Source organism: Arvicola amphibius, chromosome 10 (genome assembly GCF_903992535.2).
Source record: "Arvicola amphibius chromosome 10, mArvAmp1.2, whole genome shotgun sequence".
Classification (NCBI taxonomy): domain Eukaryota; kingdom Metazoa; phylum Chordata; class Mammalia; order Rodentia; family Cricetidae; genus Arvicola; species Arvicola amphibius.
Window position 1 is genome coordinate 45,948,886 of NC_052056.1, and position 17,696 is coordinate 45,966,581.

At 43.0% G+C, this 17,696-nt stretch overlaps 1 protein-coding gene across 4 annotated transcripts; it reads left to right on the plus strand.

The window, feature by feature from the left end:
• The first annotated feature begins 2,153 nt into the window (after positions 1–2,153).
• Positions 2,154–14,084, plus strand: Nepro (nucleolus and neural progenitor protein). Of its 4 annotated transcripts, none has more exons than XM_038346315.1 (9): positions 2,154–2,316; positions 4,513–4,667; positions 5,860–5,939; positions 6,235–6,366; positions 6,759–6,836; positions 8,375–8,739; positions 9,088–9,149; positions 11,708–11,967; positions 13,464–14,084. In XM_038346315.1, the coding sequence occupies exons 1-9, from the start codon at positions 2,217–2,219 to the stop codon at positions 13,927–13,929; spliced, it is 1,698 nt and encodes a 565-aa protein (XP_038202243.1). In that variant the 5' UTR covers positions 2,154–2,216; the 3' UTR covers positions 13,930–14,084. The 4 variants fall into 4 exon arrangements, with proteins under 4 accessions (XP_038202243.1, XP_038202242.1, XP_038202244.1 ...); XM_038346314.1 differs by lacking the exon at positions 2,154–2,316 and adding an exon at positions 2,445–2,803; XM_038346316.1 differs by lacking the exon at positions 2,154–2,316 and adding an exon at positions 2,667–3,042.
• Positions 14,085–17,696: the final 3,612 nt, after the last annotated feature.

The window sequence follows — 17,696 nt, forward strand, 5'->3', positions numbered from 1 at the left end:
GCTTATTTTCTATTTTCAGGACTACAAAGATACCTCTGTACTTTGTGTGTGTGTGTGTGTGTGTGAGCAAAGTCCCAGTAACACAGGCCATCATTCGTTTTTTTCCATTTAATAATACCTCAGAATTATTTTAATACGCATTTCTTGGATTCCTGAGGTATGCAAGGTTTTACATATTTGGTGGTCACCTGTGTTTGTGACAGTTTTTCTCTGGCATCTAAAAATTTTCCAAAAATGACTTGCAAACCAGTTCCTAGAAGCTCTGCTGTCAATATGCATTGCTCATAGAACACCATGTACTTGCCTCCACTCTTCATGATGACCTCAGACCTTCCTTCAGATCCCTCATCTCTTCCTACCACTGCATCACGAACATATCCCTATCTACGGCTACCTTAACGTTTTTTTCTGGCTCAGATAGAAAGGCTTTTTTTTTTTTTTTTTTTTAATCTTCAAGTGGACTCTTTCATTTAAGTACCGATTCCATCTCTCCTTGTCTACTCTGAACAGGGGAAGAGATTACAAGATGCCGTGGTGCTGACTTTATACATGGATGATGTGGACACGAGCCAAAATATGAGTCAGTCACTAAAGGTCAGAAAAAAAAAAAAAAACAAGGAAACAAATTATTTAGAACCGTCAGAAGGAAACAGCCCCTTGCAGTCAATTTTTGATCAAAAAGACTGAACAGGGGCTGAGATGTCTCAGAGGGTAAAGTGCCTGTTGTGCAGATGTAAGAATCTGAGTTCAGGTCCTCATCATCCTAGTAAAAGCTGGGCACGGTGGGATGGAGGATGTTGGGACTGACCCTCAAATACTGACTCGAAAACAAAGGTGGACAACTTTAGAGAAGACCCTAACCCAGAGATTCTCAACCTTCCTAAGGCTACAAACCTTCAAAACAGTTCCTCATGCTGTGGTGACCTCCAGCCATAAAATTACTTTCCTTGCTACTTCATAACTGTAATTTTGCTGCTATTAGCCTTCACACAGGCATGAGCACACATGATTGCACTCCACATCCCCAAATGAAAATAGTTCCTATCTTCCACAAATCCAGTAGCCTTGTGTTGGTTCGATCATTTAAATTTGTGGCAATTTGTTACAGCCAAAACTGGCCATCAAAAGGACACAATGGTTGTGCATTAAAAAGGAATCTAGGTAGTTACAGAGTGAGGATAGGTGTTTAGGAAGAATGATCATAGATAATGGTCTCAGAACTGACTGAGGAAGTGAGGTTGTATCAGGGAGACAGTCCAGATGAAGGAGCAATTATCTGCAGGGTACAGACCGAGAACAGAAATGTTTCAGTAAAGCAAGATTACTTGCATTAAAAACAAGTCTACAAAAGGTATATATTCATATAGTAGGTACAGTTCCAGTGTATTCCGTAACTTATGAAGGTCTTTGTTTACGCACAAGCATACTGAGGTCAGGAGTAGCTTTTTGGGGTCACAGAGCTAACATATAGTAGCCCGCAAAGACAGAGTGAAGTAACCTAACAGTTTCTAATACCCACCAACTACTCCTCTCCACATTGTGAAAGGAACCTTAAGCACATAAGCAAGACGGTATGACCGGCTGAGAATGAACAACCATCCTGGGGGCTAGGACCAGCAGAGCTTGGGATGTTTTGTCCGAGACAATGACGGTGGTAATCCTGACAGTCTCTGGGTTTCTTTGTTATTATCAAAGTTGGGTTGTTATCCAAGGTATGTAGTCTTTCTTGACTACTCAAATAGTTCCGAACTACATAACCACATTTAATATAATCCAAAGTCTTCTTTTTATTTTATTTTATTTTTTTGGTTTTTCGAGACAGGGTTTCCCTGTAGTTTCTAGAGCCTGTCCTGGAACTAGCTCTTGTAGACCAGGCTGGCCTCGAACTCAGTGATCCGCCTGCCTCTGCCTCCCGAGTGCTGGGATTAAAGGCGTGCGCCACCACTGCCCGGCCAAAGTCTTCTTTTTAAAATTTCTGAAGCGGAGTTAAAGCCTGGGCCTCACTCCGACTTATCTGTAAAATACCTAGCTTTGAAGTTGTTCCAAACCTGGAAGGAACTTAACTCCTTTTGCTGAGGTTCCTACCCGGCGTAACCCCGCCCCCGGCCCGGACACCTCGGGCCCGCCCCCCCACTTCCTCCCTCCCTCTCCCGCCTAGGCCGCCCCACCCGGTCTCTCCGGGCTCCGTCTTCCCGGGCTGTCCAGCTCCGCGCAACATGGCCGCTTCGGCGCGGCAGGAGCCGTGGAACCGCGTGAGGATCCCGCAGGCGGGGAACAGCAGCACACTGATGGTGCCGGACCCCAGCGCCACCCTAGGTGAGTGAGACACGCGGGGACGTTCCGCACGTCTCTCGGAGTCCGCGGGCCGGCTCCCGCGGGATGGGGTGGGACTTCCTGAGCGCGGGGCACGCCGGGAAGGGGCGCACCGGGCGGAAGGTCCGGGCTGCTCGTGTGGCGTCAGGGTTATCTGGGCCGGTGGCTCCGGGACTGGGAGCTTCTGGTCTCTCGCGGGCCGTAGCTGGGACGTGAAAGCAAGGCTGACCCTGGCCTGGCGCCTGCAGCTCTTAATCCTTACACGCTGCCTGGGGTCCAGTGCTGTCCCCAAGCACCCTGGCGGCGGACGTCGCTCTTGTCTCTAAAATGGAGCTCGTTTTTCCCTTGCTGGGCGAGGGAGTTGAGCCCCTCGGTTCTTCTCGAGGAAAGCAATTTCAGTTCCGAGACAGTTTTAGCGGTTTTTTATTTATTTTTTATTTTTTACAAAACAAGAACTCCCAAAGATATGTGGGGGTGGCAGCTCAGTGGGGTCAGTGTTGTGAGTTTTAATTAAGTTTGTATTAATACGTTGAAGGGTGCGTATTTGTGGAATCGGGTGATGTTATTTACCCTGTCCCAAATCGTGGATGGTTCGCTTTTAGGACATCGCAGGATTTTTTTTTTCTTTTTTACAAAAGTCTACTGGGTGTGCGGGACGAAAAGATGGTTCCGTGCGTGTCGATCCCCGGGATTCACGTGGTAGAAGGCTAGAACCAATTTCCGCAAGTAGTACGTTCTCTGATCTCCCACTGGACTCAGTGCTGTGTGTGGTACTCCCTCCCACCCAATAAAGAAATGTAATAAAATATTAAAACAATGCAAATATAATGAAGTGGTGGGGGTCTTAGTGTGAAAACAGCCTACCCACAGAGGGACATTCAGACCAGGAGACATAGCTACCAAGATAAGCCATAGTTTTCTTGGTTACCTCATAGATAACTTTTTTTTTTGAAGCTGTTAACAGTTCTATGACTGTCAGCTAAGAAATTTCGTTATTTCTAGAACTGAGGTTTTAGACCACTCTAAGATGGGAATAAAAATAGTATCAGCTTCTTGGGACTGTTTGGAAAATGAAAGAGTTGATACCATGAAGCATTTGTAACATGGCTTGGGTTGACAGTCAAATGTCCTTAATATTAAATAGACACATTTGGTTATAATTGTTAAGTACGACAGTCGTCACACCTTTCTTCCCATTTGTCTATTTTATGCAGCTTGAAGTTCTAATTCCTCCCTAGCCACATTTCTAAAAAACAATGCTATGGGAAATTCACCAACTCCTCCTTACCGAGGTAGCTAGTATAAATTCTCCAAATAGTTGGGAGGAACAGACAAGATTTTTCCACTTAAGAATCTTTGTTTCCTTTTCGGGCCACCAGGTGGCACATTACACCTGCTTCACAGCTGTTCCTGTTAAGATTAGGACACATGGGCACACCCCTTCAGTTACACAATCCACCTTCAGTGACCCTGGTGGTTTCTTTTTTCTGTATGTAGTTTCCCATTGCTATCCTTGGGGGATTGATTCCAGGAATCCTATATAAAAAGGTGCACATGCTCAAGTCTTATAACATGGTAGGCAGGATTTTGCTGTATGACCCACACACATCTTTCCGTATCCATTAATCTATCTCTAGGTGATATATGATATTGTGTACAGTGTGACTACTATTGAAATATAGATGGAATTTGGGGAGACTATATTCACTGTGAGGTTGGCTGAATGCACACAGGGCATGCATGGGTAGAGGGCTGTGTGTTATATATTCTCATCACAAAGTGGTCTCCAGATACAGTTTCTTTGGCTTTGAAGGCTGTGACTTTTATTCACTCTGTCTTGCTTACCTGCAGAGCAGAGTGAGGGTTTAGAGGCAGATGCAGCATGCGCCCAGCTTTTGTATGTTTGGGGTGTAAGTGGTCATCACCAAATGATGACTGTGGTCATAGCGCTCACAATCAAAGAGGGACGTAATGACACACACACATCCATGTGTAAAATATGTTCTCTTCTTGATCACCCGACACCACTCTCTATTTCTTACATACTTAGACTCCTTTCTACTTTTATAGTCGAGGCTGATTTGTGTTCTGATTCCTTTAAGACAAACAAGGCGGAGTGTCTTTTCCAGCGTATTTCTCCTATGGTGCAGTAGATATAGAAATGCATCCCGAGTCTTGTTTTAACTGTTTCTGCTTTAGACCTTTGCACGGCAGCTGTTCTTAAAGGATGCCATCTTGTCACAAAGTCACTGAAGAGCCAGACCTTAGATGTGGAAGTCGACGTGCTCTGCTCCGTCCTCTACAGCAACCATAACCGACTGAGTCGCCACAAGCCGCATTTAGCTCTCCGACAGGTGAGAGGAATTGGTTCGTAAGTATATAAGACACAACTACATGTTGGATATTTTGACCTTTTATTTTTCCAAAATAGTTTCAAAAGGGAATTTATGATCAAGAAATGCATTCAAAGCTGGTGTTCAGCTTTAATCTCAGCACTTGGGAGACAGAGACTGGTGGATCTCTGTTGGCTTGAAGCCTGCCTGGTCTATGTAGTGAGTTCCAGGAGAGCCAGAGCTATGGAGAAAGACCCCGTCTAAAAGAAAGAAAAACAAAAAAAACAACAACACAAAACAAAACAAAACAAAAAACTCAAACAAGAAGTTTATTTCGATTCTTTCCAGTTTAATTTTCACTATGCGCAGCCTTTAACAGTGTCTTGGCCTGGTTCAAAAGTAAACTAATTTAAACCCAAAAATCTTAAAAATGAAAACAGTTGTGGTTTAGTGTTGTGGTTTACTTCTTGTGGGGTCATAATATAATGAGCAGTCTGTCAGTATGTGTGAGTGGGTTTATGGTAAATTGTGGTGTAAAGTGGTTTCATGAAAGTTTTGGAAATTAAGAAAGTATTGTGACCTTCAGCTTCTTGACTCCACGGCAGAGAGCTGCTGAAGCCGGGCTCTGTATGTGCCATTCACAAACCCTCTTTACTAATTCCTCAGGTACCTTTCAAAGCTCAGCGCGCTGCCCACTGTATGCCAGAGCCGTCTTTCCAGTATTTATTTTTTCACAAAGCTCTCAAAATTCGGATGTATCATACACAGTGTTATCTCCTAATATACCTTGCGTGTAGTTAGGTCTTCAGTATGGATTTGTCATATGACTGAGTCAGTTTTCTACATTTCTGTTGTTTACAGACTGTTGAAACTGAGTAGAGAATCTGCTATCTTGTTTTACCAGGTTCACTGCTGTAAATACATTCCCTCAACAAGTTATAATATTGGGACTTCTATTCATTTTGGTCCTTTCATAGCATCGGGTATTTGGCACATAGTAATTTCTTAAATTGAGAAATTTGTTGGGTTGGTTAAAGTCCATATTCATAAGCAGAAGCAATTGCTTTGGGATTTGGGTTTCCTCGTCCTTTAATGAGAAGGTCTTCTGTGGTGTGTTTCCATACTGTGAGCGTTTGCTCTCCTCGCGCCCTTGTTCATGTCTGTGACACTGCTGTATTACACACACGCTAATGTGAGCTGATTCCTCCTTCAGGTAGAGCAGTGCTTAAAGCGTTTGAAAAACATGCATTTGGAGGGCTCAATTGAAGACCTGTCACAGTTGTTGTCTGCCAAGTAGGTGGCCCATTGCTCTGTCAGGATGCCTTTGCTACTCTCTGCTTGGTGTTGAGATATAATCAACTATGCCAAGATATATATGTTGTGTTTTATTGAGGGGCACCTGTTGATTGGCGGGGGGGACTGGTGGGACCCTGAAATGTGGCTCACAGTAGGTTATAGCGGAAGATCAGTGAGTTGCTTGTGGGCATAGCCACTTCAGGCTGCGCCTAAAGCAAGTCTTCGCTTGAATACTGCTGTAGAGATGTTGTGTTTAAAAATGAAACTCATGTCCTTTTCTGTTTATGTCAAGTGAAACTCAGTCTGGAGCCACCAGACACCGTGCCGTCCCCAGCCAGCCGGTGGTGGAGGTGGTGCTGATGAAGGTTTTGGGAGGCTGCAAGTTGTTACTGCGCTTGTTGGACTGCTGCTGCAAGGCATTCCGGTATCCGTGGTTACGGGAACACCTTTGCAATGGGGCTGTTTGGGGCTGTTTAGCTTCCCTTCGAAAGCTGTGCTATAAGGTGGGGTAACCTGTGGGAGTTCTTAAAGCTTTGCGTTTTAGCTCCTCTTCCAGCAGTTGCTGGTGTGGCCGGTGCCAGAGGCTCCATATCTCTACCTAGCATGCGTTCTAAGAGCGTGGCTGTTAGAAATTCTTACCCGCAGACACTCACTGTAGTCCTAGGAGCTCGAGTAGAGTGGACACTGCTCTGTTTTTAGTGTACCATGCCTTTATTGCCATGCTAGGGCATTGGTACCTTTAAGGTCTTCTTTACTGCCAGTGTATTTCTTTCATAATTTAACTCACACATCTTCCTTTGGTTTTGTGATTCTCAGGTTGACTGTGAAGCACTTGGGACTGCAGGAATTCATTATTCTGAACCTTGTGATGATCGGGCTGGTGAGCAGGTTATGGTGCGTTCACATTTCTACATTTGTGCTCATCTCTGCCTGACCTGTGTCTTATTAGTGTCCACCCAGTTTGTTTCACTGTTGTCCCTGGGATTTGAAGGGGAGGGCATCCCTGTCTTGTGTAGATTGTAAGCAGAGTGCAGGTAGCTATGCTGGAGGAGTGGACCTCTGAAACCACACGACCAGCCTGACACCGGGTAGCTCGGAAAGTGAACTCCTGGGACCTAGGACCTATAATAACAGTATAGTGATGATGATGATGATGATGATGATGGTAATGATGGTGGTGGTGGTGGGGGTAATGATAATAATGGTGGCAGAAGTGACTTTATAGTAGGCTTTTGAAAAAGCTGCTGTTCCTGAGGTGGTCATATCTTGATTCTTTTTTGACAACTGGTTTCTAATTTTAATAGCAATTAGAAATAGAATTTGGCCTTCCTAGTATGCTCTGGACTTTCCTGCTGCCAGCACACACTGCTTCTGACATGTATTTGGTTGATGGAAATAACACTAGTAGTATTCACCCACTAAAAGCATTTTCCTTTCTTTGAGTGCTTTTTTAAAAAAAGATTTGTTTATTTGTTTTTTGTATATAAGTGCTCTTCTAAAATTATGCCTTTATACCAGAAGAGGGCATCAGATTCTACTATAGATGTTTGTGAGCCGCCATGTGATTGTTGGGAATTGAACTCAGGACCTCTGGAAGAGCAGCCACTGCTCATGACAACTGCTGAGTAATCTCTCTAGCCCCCACCAGACATGTGCTTGTGTGCATTTGTGCAGCATAAAAGATTTGATGGCTACAGAGTTGGATCATTAGTTATTGCTTGAACGTAGCAAAACTATCAAAACAACAACAAAAACAAACTCCCAGAAGATTCTTTCTACCTTCGAACATAAACCTTGCTTTGATGTCTTAATCCAGCTATCTCATTTCTTTTTCCAATCATCTTTATTCTGCTTACTTTTAATCAGAAGTAATAGCATTTGAATTACTAATGTTACTTTGCTAATTAAAAAATTAAGAGAGGTTCTTACTGTGTAGCCCACGGTAGCTCTGAATTCATGATTCTCTTGCCTTAGCTTCCCAAGTGTTGTAGGTGTGTACCACCAAGCTGGGCTTGCTAATCATATTATTTTAAAGTGTTTAACTTTCATTGTTTTCTGAAATGAAAAGGGATTTACATTTTACTGATTAAAACAATGGTTTATGCTTAGAAATCCCAAATCACAGAAATGTAAGGAACTTGAAATGCCCCTGAAATCTCATCTCGATAAAATACCCATAGGATTTTTATGTGTACATCTTTAACATGTCTCTAGGAAGTTCTTTTTGTGTAGCATTAAATACCTGGATTTTTGTGTTTGGGGTGGATTAAAATGCCAGTTTTCAAATACACACCATAGGCATTTTGTTTGGTTTTGTTTAATCTGTAGTGGCAGAGCTTGATAACTCTTTATTTTCCGTTTTGAATCTTGTGTTTTCTGCATATCTGCAGACGACATTACTAGCTAATTCATGAGCTTCTGTTTCTTTCTAGGGTTCTTCATAAGGAGCTTCTAAGGAGGCTGATTTCCTTATATGAGCCACTGCTCGGATTACGTCAGGAGGTTTCCAGGATTCAGCCCATGCCTTACTTTAAAGATTTTTCCTTTCCCTCCGATGTTAACGACTTTCTAGGGCCACCTTACATTGAACTCTTTAAGGAAAAAACGCCTGCAGCTTTTGCCACTAAAGGAGTAACTAAGTTGCTAAATAAACTGTTTTTAGTGACAGAACAGCTACCAAAGAGCAATGAAGACATTCTAGATAGAATTTCCAAAACATCTGAACAAATGAAGAGCAGTCTGCAGAGTGGTGTGGACCTGGGACAGCCAGTGAGAATGAGTAAAAAGACCAAAAACGGTGAGTTGCTTGGATAAGCACATACTCTTTTTCATTTCTTTTTAAAATTTTATTTTTTTAATTCTTTCTTTAAACACATACTTTTAAAATAAGCCTTTGAAAGCGTGATACAGTCATATATTATGTAGAAAGAAATTCAGGATCTTACTTCCTAAGTCACTAGTTATATTTAGGGAGGTGTGAATATTACCCATTTCAAAGCTTTGCTTCTAGTTCCTTCTTGGGCCTTTGCTTTATTTCTCCATTTCTTTGCAGTAACTTGGCAGGAAATGTCATAAAGTTAAGAATTTGTTGGCAATTTGAAAGTCATGTGACTGACTTTTTCTTTTCTTTTTTTTAATTCCGTAGTAAAACCATCAGGATTTGACGTGCGGGCTTTCTGCATGAGGCTGCAAAACCAGGCTGCTCAGGTCTGTCTGTTTTACCCTAACACAGCTTTTCATTTCTGCCAAGCTTACAGGAAGCTACTCACTAAAGAGGGAGCTGGGCTTTCCTCTAGTAAGCTTGGTTGTGCTCTTAGTTCAGTGTGAGCTTCTGAATGAACAAGACAGGACTTTTTAATGGACCTGGTTACTCCACTTAGTAGATGTGTTCAGAAGGGCTTTAATAGGCATTTCTCTAGAATTTTAGAGTAACCATATGGTCCATCTGAAGTACAGACGGTGAGCAGTTTAAGAGCATGGATTTTGTAGTTGCTGGAGCCTTGACCCCACTTCCTGTTGGCTGTGTGATCTCTAAGTTCTCTGACGTCGCCATACCTCCCCTCTCCTCTCCACGCTCCTCCTAACTTTGGGCTTCGGTACTTGTAACATGTTACGTGGCGTCTCGAGTGTGGGGAGCATCATTTTGTCTTCCTCCTCATCTGACATAAGGTACCAGCCATCTTTGGGGGTTCGGGCTTTAACTCGCTGGCATTTGTCAGTGTCAGGAAATTGTCTGATAAGGACGCCAGTGTCGCCCTCTACCCAGCAGCCGCTTGACTTTACCCTTGGTCTGGTGTCCTTTTTGAGTTATTTCCTCCATTTTATTTAAGAACTCCTAATCCTTTCTAAGAACCCATGCTTCTTTTTTTTTAAGATTTACTTATTTATGTATATGAGTACTCTGTTTGTACAACTTTATTACAAAAGAGGGCATCAGATCCCACTACAGATGGTTGTGAGCCATGTTGAACTCAGGACCTCTCAAAGAGCAGCCAGCGCTCCTAATGGATGAACCATCTCTCCAGCCTCGAACCCATAGTTCTTTATTGCACGTTTTAACACAGGTGACAGCCTGCATTTTTATCTTACCCAATTCATGAGTTCAGAAGGAGAAAGCATGATAGATCTTCGAGCGCTTGACACTATCTTAAATCTTTATGTGTATCAGCCCCCATTATCCTCAGAAGAGCTGAATGAGGTAGGCGCGTCCGTCACTGCTTTCATATTTCAGAGGAGGAACTGAGGCATAGACAGTTTCAGAAGTTATTCAGGCCACATAGTGAAGTGACAGGGATCAGGTTTGAGTGCAGGCCATGTGATTCCATGGTGCAGCAGTCCCCGGGAGAATGTCTGAAGAGCTGTGGTGTCTGTGAGCCTTCCCACTTCTGCAGCCTGAGAGCCAGCGTACAGGTGATCTGGTTGGTTAGCATCCTCCTTATTCAAGAGGAATTGCAGAATATTGTAATTGGCATCCATAGCTCAGCTTGTTTTTCGAGCAAATTGTTGATCACAAAACAATACTCAAGGGTCTTTAATTTCATAGTTATTTCTTTAGGCTCCTGTTGAGTGTGGGGACTTATTATTTATTTGACTCTGTAGACTGGCCTAACCTCATAGAGACCCGCCTGCCTCTGCTTCTTGAGTGCTGGGAGTAAAGGTGTGCGGCACCACGAATTTGAAAAGAAAGTTAGCTTTGGTTGGAAGATAGGTAGACTTGGTAGGTGGTATTTAATTTTCCTGAAGTAGAAAAAGCTAGTAAAATCCAGACTTGACTTGCTATAGAAGAGACTGAAGGAATAAAGATGCCGTGTTGAAAACGGTGCAGGCTTAGGAGGCCGCACTCTTAATCATTATCCTGTGCACTGACTGACAGGCAGGCCTACCATGCTGGGCGCTTGCTGGGCCCCAGCCGTGTTTTCAGTATTGTTTATGACCTGTCTAGAGGACTGGTCCTGGGGGAATAGAAACAAGTGAAAACAAGTGTAGTCCCAGCCAGTCCTGCTGGCACAGGTCTGTTTTCCCTGCTACTTGGGAGGCTGAAGCAGGAGGATGGCAAGTTCAAAGTCTCTGTGAACCAGAGGGAGTTCAAATCAGCCTGGGTAACTTGTTGAAGCCGTGTCCAGAGTAAAAAAAATTAAAAGGACTGGGGATACAGGCCACTTGCCAGGTATGCACAAAGTCTTGTGTTCAGTCTTCAGTAAAAGAAATAAAGCCAAAACAAAACCTCCCAAACAAATAAACGAACAAGGTAGTTCAGTGATGTCACTGCAAGACTTGTGATTCCCCCTCATCATTAGCTTTGACTACTGTTTAATCAGAGTTTCACTGTGTTTGTTACATGTATATGAGAGTATCTTGGGTTTTCTTTTTACTTTTGGTTTTTTTGAGACACAGTTTCTCTTGTGTAGTCCTGGCTGTCCTGGAACTTGCTCTGTAGACCAGGCTGGCCTCAAACTCACAGAGATCCTCCTGCCTCTGCATTACCACCACCCAGCTTTATTTTGGGTTTTCTCTGTACATTTAGTTAAAAGGCAGATAGGACCTGCCTTGATAGAAAGGTAAAAAGTAGTGTTAGGAGAATGGGTAGAAAGGACAGGTCAATGCATTTAGAGTTTCCTTCCTTGCCAAATTAAAAAAATGGAGAAAAGAAAAAAAAGTAATTATTGGAATTTTTTTTTAAATGAATCAGCTTTCCAAAACTTTTGTTCTTCATTTTCAAGTCAGTACCATTTTTAGTTTATCTTTCTCACCTTTTTATGTTTCAGGAAACCAGCCCTGAGTTGAAGTGTTCTCAATCCAAATTTAAGACAAGCAAACTGTCCTCTCAGGAACCGAGAAGAGCTCCCTGGGCTAACAGTATTGTGCAAAGAATCTGTATGACCAACACGTTCGCCCAGCTTTCTGAAGAAATCCAAACCGCAGTCGTGTGGTGCCGGAGCAGAAAGCTCAAGGCTCAGGCTGCCTATCTGGGCAGCAAGCTTCTGAAGAGCAACAGGCTGAGACACGTGGAAGCTCAAGGCTATAGGTGATTATGCTAGAAAATTCCTTTCTCTTTTTGGTAAGAAAGTGTACATAAGTGCATTACCTCCTTCGTTTAAAACGGGATGTCTAGCAGCCCTCGGGACGATAAAATAAGACCTACTCAAAGTACAGTTGCATGTGTTGCTGCTGGCATCTGGGCAGTTGTGTCAGGAGCGAGAAAGTAAGTGTTCACTAGACACTTAACTCATCATTCCTACTGGTTCATGTCAGAAAGCATTACGATTACCTGTGGCCTTCAAAGCCAATGGCAGCAGTCTTAGGAGCTCATGTCTAGTGGGAGGTAGCCCTTCAGTAGACAGCGTCAGCACAGCTGGCTGAGGACATCAGGGAACTGAGTGCTTCTGCCTATGAGGTCCACAGGCCGCAGGGATTAGGGTCAGATTTGATGTTTATAGCAGCTGGGTGCTTACATATTGATGCGTTAAATTTATCATGGTTCTTACACTTGAAGAACAGTCTAGAATAGTAAGGAAATAGTTAATAACAATGAACAGTTAGCCAGAGGGGTAACAAACTCGGTTTTATTGGTTAAACTGTTAGTCTCTACTTTTCAAAATATAGAAATTATATTGTCCTATTGCTGTTTCATTAATACATTATTTTTCTGTAGTACAATTTGTAAAACATTTAATGTCTACAGCACTCTGGAGGTAGGCATTATCCCATTTTATTCATGGTACTGCTCAAGGAATTGGAACTGGAGATCTAGAATTCAATTCAGTTCCTGATTCTTGTTTTCGTTTCAACTGAGGGATGCACCCACTTTTTACACAGTGAAAAGCCACGGCTTATAGTCATGGCTGGGAAATGAGTCATGAATTGCTTATTACAGAGTTTCCTCAAATGATAAGAATGAAGGGATTTGGGTAAGGCACATGGAGCTCTATTAACCTTTATTAACAGTGAGGTGGTTTACCAAGGCCAGAATCAGCCATTAGGTAGTGAAGCAAATGCCAGGACTCATCAGCTGAGTTCTACTGCAGACGTGAAGGGGGTACAGTGCAACTCACACTTAGGGTGTCTCACAGCTGTCAGGCTGTCTTTGCCAGAAGCCCCCAACCCTTTCCTTTCTTCATTTCCTGCTACAACATGAACTTAGCTAGAAATGGATTATGACATACTGCAGAGATTTCTATTTTGTGATATTTTACAATTTCCACATGTTTACCTTGGGAACAGATTTATCAGCATGAGGGAAAGGCCATGGCTCTCAAGCATGGAGGTGTCTCACTGGGTAGTTATGGGAGTTACTTTGAGGGCAAAATGGAGGCATATTTGCCTGCATCCTGAGAGGGAATCAGGCTCTGAAAAACATGCTCTTAGGTTGGAACTCCCATTTCCTTATTTTGTGTGTTTTGAGGTTAAACATGCATACAGGCCTAGGACTTATAACAAATTGTGTACTTTTGTGTTGGAAATTGGTGCTTGAAAGCTTTTTAGCATCATAATAAGTTGAGATTTTTCTCTTCTGTCCTTTAGTTTGCCAAAGAAGCTACAGTGCATGAAAACATCTCTTTGTAAGTGCCTTCTTCGAGGCTCCATTACCAGCACTTCAAAGTGTCCTCCTAGACAAAGAAGATCAAAGCATAAAGTTTTATCGAGACAAAGGAAACCGCAGAGAAAGTTGCAGTCAAGTCTTTTAAAGGAAACTCAGAATGTCCCTGCAGGGACTCTAAAGAGCACTAGGGACACCAGTGCCAAGTGGAGCCGGTCAGGTGGGACAGTTCAGAGGACAGATGTCTGTCCTAACAAAAAGCAGGACTTGAGAAGACTTTCAAAGCCCGTTCTAAAAGCAAAGGAGACGGGGCTCCATGGGAATGTCACAGCAGGCAGTGGAAATGAAACTGGTTTGTGGACAGAGAGACAAACACACACATACAGTGTGCCAGAAACTGCTAAAGAGGCAGATGACATTGATGATATTTTTGCTTTGATGGGAGTTTAGATGTGCATATATGAAACTTGTGAGCAGTTAACAAGCTGGTTTGGTGTTCTGCTGTTTTAAGTGGAACACTGCTTGGGCCAGGAGCTGCCTCTGTGTAGCATTCCACAGGAGTGCACGCCAGTCCAATAAAGTGACAGCAGCTCTGTGTCAGCTAATCAGTGTTTACTTGGCGTTGACTGTGCAGGGTGGGAAATATGATGAATAGTCTATCATAGTCTGTCCCTCAATAACACACCTTCTTGACTGAAGCAAGTAGGTTTCTGAAAATTAGATGCTTATGATTTACTAGGGAGGTAAGGTCTTAAGTTCACAAAATCTTATGTATCTGGGGGATACATACAGGGAGCAAGGTTGGAGAGTAGTAAGGAAGCACCATAAAACTTCACTAGGCCTCACTTCCTTTTAAAAGTCTTTACAGTTTGTGTGTGTGTGTGTGTGTACGTGTGTGTGGATATCAGAGGATCACTGGTGGGAGTTGATCTCTACTTCCACCTGCAGGTCCCAGGGTGGAATTCAGTGTCAGGCTTGGCAGCACCCATGTCTACCCAGTGGACCATCTCAATTGCCCAGGTTCTTCTCTTTAATAACAATGTGTATATTAAGTGTATACTATGTTACTAAAATGGTCAAAATATTTGCCATTACTCAAATGGAAAAACTATTATTTAATCTTCGTTTTGTTACTGTAACTCTTTAAGAGGATATATTACAAGGCTTTTGGAGTTTTTTTTTTTTTTTTTTTTCTTTCTTGTTTCTAAGGGATGCAGCAAAGAAGTAGGTGAGTGTATGCCAGGAATAAGGCCCATCATAAATTTGTAACCTGTTATCAATGCTATCACCTGACTTTGTAAATATCAGTACAACTGCTCCAAGACATGATGGTCATGGGAAATCTGCTACTCCTCCAAGCCAGAAAGGGTGAAATTAGGAGAAAACATGCCCTCAGTAGTGACCAGCTGTTGAATGGCAGCACAAGCCTAAAGCCTGCAAGCCTGGGCACAGTTGTACAATGGTGCCTCAAAGGCTTGAGGGTGGGAGTGGTACTTCGTGAATCTGGACTTTCCATTCAATTTAACTAGTGCTGAGAGCTGCTGTGGGAGTATACAGCAGGTGTCAACTAACAAGTCAACGTATCAGACGTATAACTTGGGCGGACAGCCCCATTTGGCAAAGCTGTGGGGTTTCTGACTGTAAAAGACCATTTGCTCCTGTCTTGAATTTCTTTCATGAGCCACTTCATTTCTTCCCTTAGAACTGCTATGGGTGCTTTCCCACTGCCTGTGTGTTTATCTTGTGAAAATATTCCATCTATTGGGCACACATATAGCTGTGGACAGTCAGGAAGATGGTTTCTGCTTAAGCTGTATAATACAGAAACAATACTAAGATATCTTTCATTATTCAGACTGACATAGGAAGGTAATGCTATTCTCAGTCACAGAGCTAATTTTGGACTTCAGAGCAGACTGGCTGCTCCTGGAGACAAATAACAGATTCCCCCTAGAGACAAATACAGGAGATCAAATTCCCAGGTGGTGTTTGTCGCTGAATCAAGGTCAGAACTAGAGGCAGCTTTAGCAGACATAACTTTCCTGCAGCAGTTGGCTTTTTGCATATAGTCCCAGCTTCAGTTCATGTTGCAGGCTCAGGGTTTAGCCAACTGTTTACTTTCTGAGAACCCTCACCAACTTAGAGCTGCATGCATGGGCAAGCATTACTAGCTGGTCAGCGTGATATCCCTAGCCTAAGAGAAACCACGTGACTCTCTTGGGTTCTGAAAATGGGCCAGGCCCTGAAAATGTCCAGAGTTTGACTGTGAGAGGAGTGGCGGTGTAGAGAGAGACAGCCGTGTAGAGCTGCGGAAGAGCGATGCAGAGAGTGTGTGTTGAGTGACGGACGTGAGTGAACGGGCAGAGAGAAGGCTGGAGAGATGAAGAAGCATGAGAAAGGTGTGAGTGTGAAAGGGAGTAAAGAGTGAGTGAATGATGAAGAGTGTGTGTGTGTGTGTGTGTGTGTGAGAGAGAGAGAGAGAGGGGGGGGGGGACGGGAAAGTCTATGCTGAGAGCTGTGGCAGTGAAATGGATGGCTATGGCTGTGGGGATTCGTATGGAGGCAAGGAAGATGAGGCTGTACAGAAGAGAGAAATGTATGTAAAAGATGTGTAGCCATGTAAAAATAGATGCAACTGTGGATAGACGGATGGCTGTGTAGGACAGATGTATGCACACACAGATGTGTAGCTCTATGTCAAGAGTAGAGCTGTAGAGATAAAGATTTTTACAGAGGATTATTTAAAGTGAAGTAAAGGAGAAAGTTACCATCAGAAAGCACGTGTTTCCTTATTTTTCCTCTCAGATAGAAAGTCTAGTCTTCAATAGATAAGAATTTTTTCCTAAGCCCTTGCTACTCTGAAGTCTTTTTTTTTTTCCTCTACCCTGGATCAGATAAGGGAGCTGGCCTCCCTGATCTGTATTAAACTAGAGTACAACTGCTTTCTGCTTTGAAACATTTTGACCACCAACACGAGGCTCAAAAAAGTTTTAAGTGGAATATTTCTGATTTTGGACTCTTGGGCATGGGTCATTCTACTCTTAAAGTCTTCAAACAGTAATAAACTCTGTCACCTAAAACACATCCATTTTTTTACCACCTCAGACGTGGGTTGAAAGGAGCATTAGGGATCCCAGTAGTTTTAAAGTGCAGTGTATAAGAACACTTTATCTTTTCAAATCCTGTTAACACTAGTATGTCAACCAGTGTTGAGTAGGACTGGACCTTGCCTTCTGCTCTGGAGACCTGTCCTGGCTTCCAAGCTTTATAAATGTGTGATCTGTGTATGTAGCTTGTGTGTGTGTGTGTGTGTGTGTGTATAGTGTATGAACCTCTGGGTTTAGACAAGCTACTTGGGTATGTGCAACTAGGAAGAGGAATACACCTGCTTCATCCTCTGGTCAAAGAAAGCCCAAGGTTTTGTTTGTTTGGGAATGGAACCTAGTGCCTCATATCTCCTAGGCCATGGCTTTACAGCTGAACTATATCCTCTTGTACTAGAAATCCATATCTTGAGGCTGCTCACAACGTCCCTCCACAACAAGTACCAGTGTCTGTGGTGGCCAGGCATGCGGGGCAAGCTTTCCTTCTTCAGCATTCCTGTTCTCTTCATCCACCTCATATGAATGCTACCATGGGAAGCTTTGACAGACAGCCCCGCTTCTGGCAGGACACCTTTGAATGTAATTCTTTTAACACCTATGTTTGCTTTGTGAAAAAAACATTTAAAATTTTTTTTTTGGCTTCAAATACTGCTAGTTAGGATAAAATAGACTTAACTTTATCGATTATAAAACAGCTGAAATTTTTCCTATTGAGATTTTAAAAGCCACTAAGTTGTACGGCCTTACCACAGCTATAATCTCTGTCAGCAGTCCCACTTTAGAATACTAAGACACTTCATGAAGAGTTGATGTCTTATAAAAATTTTGCTCCTGTAAGTTGCAGCTCAAAGCCAGTCTGCCCATTCTAAATCTGTGGTACAATGACTCTAAATCATCCAACTGCCTTGCAAATTCACTTAAAGCTAGGTTCTGTGATCTCTGCTACTTCCTTCAAGGTGGGATGTTTTCATGATAAAAGCCTATGAGGTTTGCTGTGTCCTTTGGTTGATTATGGCTTGCAAATGCACAGCTGCCATCAATATAACTTGTTAGCCTTCATAGCTACGGTGTTGACAGCCATCAACGAGGTGAGGAGACATCAGGTGATTTCCC

Coding starts and splice junctions, on each gene's coding strand:
- Nepro (XM_038346314.1), top strand. CDS start 2,641: ATGGAGCTCGTTTTTCCCTTGCTGGGCGAGGGAGTTGAGCCCCTCGGT. Junction 2,804..4,512: donor GGGGGTGGCAGCTCAGTGGG/GTCAGTGTTGTG, acceptor TTTCTGCTTTAG/ACCTTTGCACGGCAGCTGTT. Junction 9,150..11,707: donor TGCAAAACCAGGCTGCTCAG/GTCTGTCTGTTT, acceptor TTTATGTTTCAG/GAAACCAGCCCTGAGTTGAA.